The sequence below is a fragment of the Pinus tabuliformis genome, chromosome 7 (assembly GCF_031772625.1).
Source record: "Pinus tabuliformis cultivar Carrire ecotype Pingquan chromosome 7, CPIR1, whole genome shotgun sequence".
Classification (NCBI taxonomy): domain Eukaryota; kingdom Viridiplantae; phylum Streptophyta; class Pinopsida; order Pinales; family Pinaceae; genus Pinus; species Pinus tabuliformis.
In genome coordinates this window covers 910964607-910968086 of record NC_142293.1, presented here as the reverse complement: position 1 = coordinate 910968086, position 3480 = coordinate 910964607, and the positions used below count along the sequence as shown (strand labels likewise).

General features: G+C 38.2%; 1 protein-coding gene across 1 annotated transcript; it reads left to right on the top strand.

The window, feature by feature from the left end:
• Positions 1-327: 327 nt before the first annotated feature.
• On the top strand, positions 328-813 carry LOC149250620 (uncharacterized). The gene has a single exon (XM_089453704.1). It carries the CDS (start codon positions 328-330, stop codon positions 811-813), a length of 486 nt encoding a protein of 161 aa, XP_089309830.1.
• Positions 814-3480: the final 2667 nt, after the last annotated feature.

Sequence of the window (3480 nt, the reverse complement as noted above, 5' to 3'; positions counted from 1 at the left end):
AATGTTGTTGGTCTATATAATATATAGAGATGAATAAGTGAGCAGGAAGGGCATGAGGATGCAGAGGCAGACCTATGGGTAATGAAGAACTCTGGGAAGAGATAATGAGATTGCAAGTTCAGTTAGAAGCCATGGAAGTAGGAAGATAATGGGATCTTGAAGATGGATATGTTAGTGAGGTCGAAGAGGAACTTGAAGAAGAAGGAGTAGCACCTGTTGAATAAGTTGTTGAGAGCAGTATTGGGCTCAAGTTCAAGGGCAAAGCCTGAAATCTCTATTTACGATGGCAGTTTGAAAGATGAGAATATGATAGATTGGATTAGTGAGATGGAAAAGCATTTTGAGTACGAGGAAATTGACGAGGATAAGAGAGTCAAGTTTGTTGTGACAAGGTTGAAAGGCCATGCTGCACTATGGTGGGACAATGTACAGGCTCAAAGAAGGAAAAAGGACAAACTGTTGATCAAGAGTTGGGATAGAATGGTGGAAAAGATGAGGAGTAAGTTCTTTCCAAATGATTACGAGCTAACTCTTTATAAACAGATGAAAAATCTTAAACAAAAGATAATGAAAATGAGGGACTACACCGAAGATTTTTACAAGGTGAATTTGAAAGTAGACTATGTAGAAGATACCCCAAAGAATACATCAAGGTATATCAATGGTTTGAGGTTTGATATACAAGATGAAATTAGCATACTTTCTCCAAGGACAATAGAGGAAGCATACCAATGCGCCTTGAAGGCAAAAGAAAAGATAGCTAGGAAGAAAAGCTTTGGCAGAGGACATGGTTTTGCAAGAGGGAAAGGATAGAAAGTTGGAAGAGGAAACATTCCTACACAAAATAATGATGAAGGAAACTCAAATAAACAAGGGCAGTCAGAGAAATAAAGTGGCAGCAAAGGAGGAATACCTTACCAGAGAGGTAGAGGTAGAGGAAGAGGCAGAGAGACTATCTACCAGTGTTACAGATGTAACAAATTGGGTCACCAATCTTTTGAATGTCCTGAGAATAACAATACAGGATAGCGAGTTTCATACATACCTCAAACCAAAGCAGCAGAGGCACAAGTACTTGAGGTAGAGAATGTGCAAGTGACTGGAGAGGTGTTGATTATGCACAAAGTCCTGTTAAAACCAACAAAGGAGATTGTTGAACCATTCCAAAGGAAATCCTTATTCAATGCAATGTGTAAGGCAAAAGGAAAATGCTACAAATTGGTGATTGACAGTAGAAGAACGGACAATATAGTCTCCCAAGAAATGGTGGAAAAATTGGGCTTGAAAAAAATTAAGCGCCCCACACCTTATAAGGTATCGTGGTTGCAAAAAGCACACCAATTGTTGGTGCATGAACAAAGTGAGGTTGAGTTTTAGATAGGCAGGTATAAAGACAAGGTGCTCTATGACATAATGCCAATGGATGCTTGTCACATTCTTTTGGGTCACCCATGGAAGTTTAATAGGAAGGTGACACATGATGGAGAGATCAATTGTTATAAGCTCGAAAAGGATGGCATCAGGCACACTCTTGTCCATTGAAAGAGGAAAGTACAACTAAAACAAGCAGCCCAAAAGTACTGTTGCTTAGTGGAAAGGAATTTATATAACAGATGGAAGAACAAGAGGTAAGCTATGCAGTGATTTGCAAGCTAGAGGTAGTACTTCTGCACGTTGAAATTGTAGATTTACCTATTGAAGTTCAGGAGTTGTTGCATGAGTTTCATGATATTGTAGTTGATGAATTTCCAAGTGAGTTTCCACCCAAAAGAAGCATCAGTCATCACATAAACTTGATATCTAGAGCAAGTCTTTTGAACAAGGTTGCATATCGAATGACACCCAAGGAGAATGAGGAAGTGAGGAAGCAAGTCCAAGAATTGTTGGACAAAGGACTAATAAGAGAAAGTTTGAGTCTGTGTGTCATACCTACAGTACTAAGTCCAAAGAAGGGTGGAGAATGGAGAATGTGCACTGACTCTAGAGAAATAAAAAAGATCGCCATTCATTACAGGTTTCCATTGACATGGATGGATGATATGATGGATTTCTTGGGTGGGGCAACTTACTTCTCAAAGATTGAACTCAAAAGTGGTTATCGTCAAATTTGGATAAGAGAAGGAGATGAGTGGAAGATAACTTTCAAGACCAATGAAGGCTTGTATGAGTGGATGGTCATGCCATTTGGCTTGTCAAATGCACCCAGTACCTTTATGCGGTTGATGAATGAAGTCTTAAAGGAGTTCATTGGTAAGTTTGTCATTGTCTACTTGGATGACATTTTAATTTTCAATCAAACTAAAGAAGAACACTTGAGACATTTGAAGTATGTTTTAGAGAGATTGTAGCAAGTAGTTGATTAACATGAAGAAGTGTTCTTTTATGAAGAGTGAGCTTGTATACTTGGGTTTTGTCATTTATAAGGATGGATTGAAAATGGATGCAGAGAAGATAGAGGCAATTGTAAATTGGCCCTCACCTAAGAACATTTTTGAGGTGAGAAGTTTCCATGGCTTAGCCAGCGTCTACAAAACAATTATCAGGAATTTATCGGAATTTGTGCACCTATCATTGACACCATCAAGAAGAATAGGCAACCATTTTATTGGACAACAGTACCATTAAAAAAAAAAACTATTGAAGAAGAAGAACACTAATAAGCCAGTGTTGAAGTTGTTAGACTTCAATTAGCCCTTTCAAGTGAGATGTGATGCTAGTGGGATATCCATTGGAGCTCTACCGAGCCAAGAAGATAAGCTTGTTTCATATTTCAACGAGAATTTTAGTGAGTCAAAACATAAATACTCTTCCTACGCCAAAGAATTTTATGTGGTGGTTCAATCATTGAAGCATTGGAGGCATTACTTGATGCCTAAGGAGTTTGTTCTATACACGGATAATTCTGCCTTACAATACATTATGCAGCAACATAAGTAAAATAATAAACATGCAAAGTGGGTCGAGTTCCTTCAAATTTTACTTTTGTTTTGAAGCACATTAGTGGGAAGGAAAATAAGGTTGTTGATGCCTTGAGTAGGAGATTCTTAATCATGCACGGAAGTCTAATATAAATTTTAGGCTTTGATTATTTGAAGGACTTGTATGACATTGATGCTGATTTTAAAGAAGCTTTTGCAGCGTGTAAAAATCCATTTAATAGGGACAACAGTCCATGGAAAGAGTTTATGTTATAGGATGGGCTATTGTTCAAGAACAATCAGCTATGTATTCCCAATTTCTCAATGAGAGAAAACTTGGTCCAAGAAAAGCATAATGGCGGGTTGGTTGGACACTTTGGTGTTGAGAAAACACTTGGGCAGTTGAGTCACTTCTATTTTTGGCCCAAGATGAAGGTAGATGTACAAAGGTACGTGAGTAAGTGCAGGGTATGTCAACATGCAAAAAGGAGAAGTCAGAATGTTGGACTATACATACCATTACCCATTCCAAACTAACCTTGGGATGCGGTAAGTATAGACT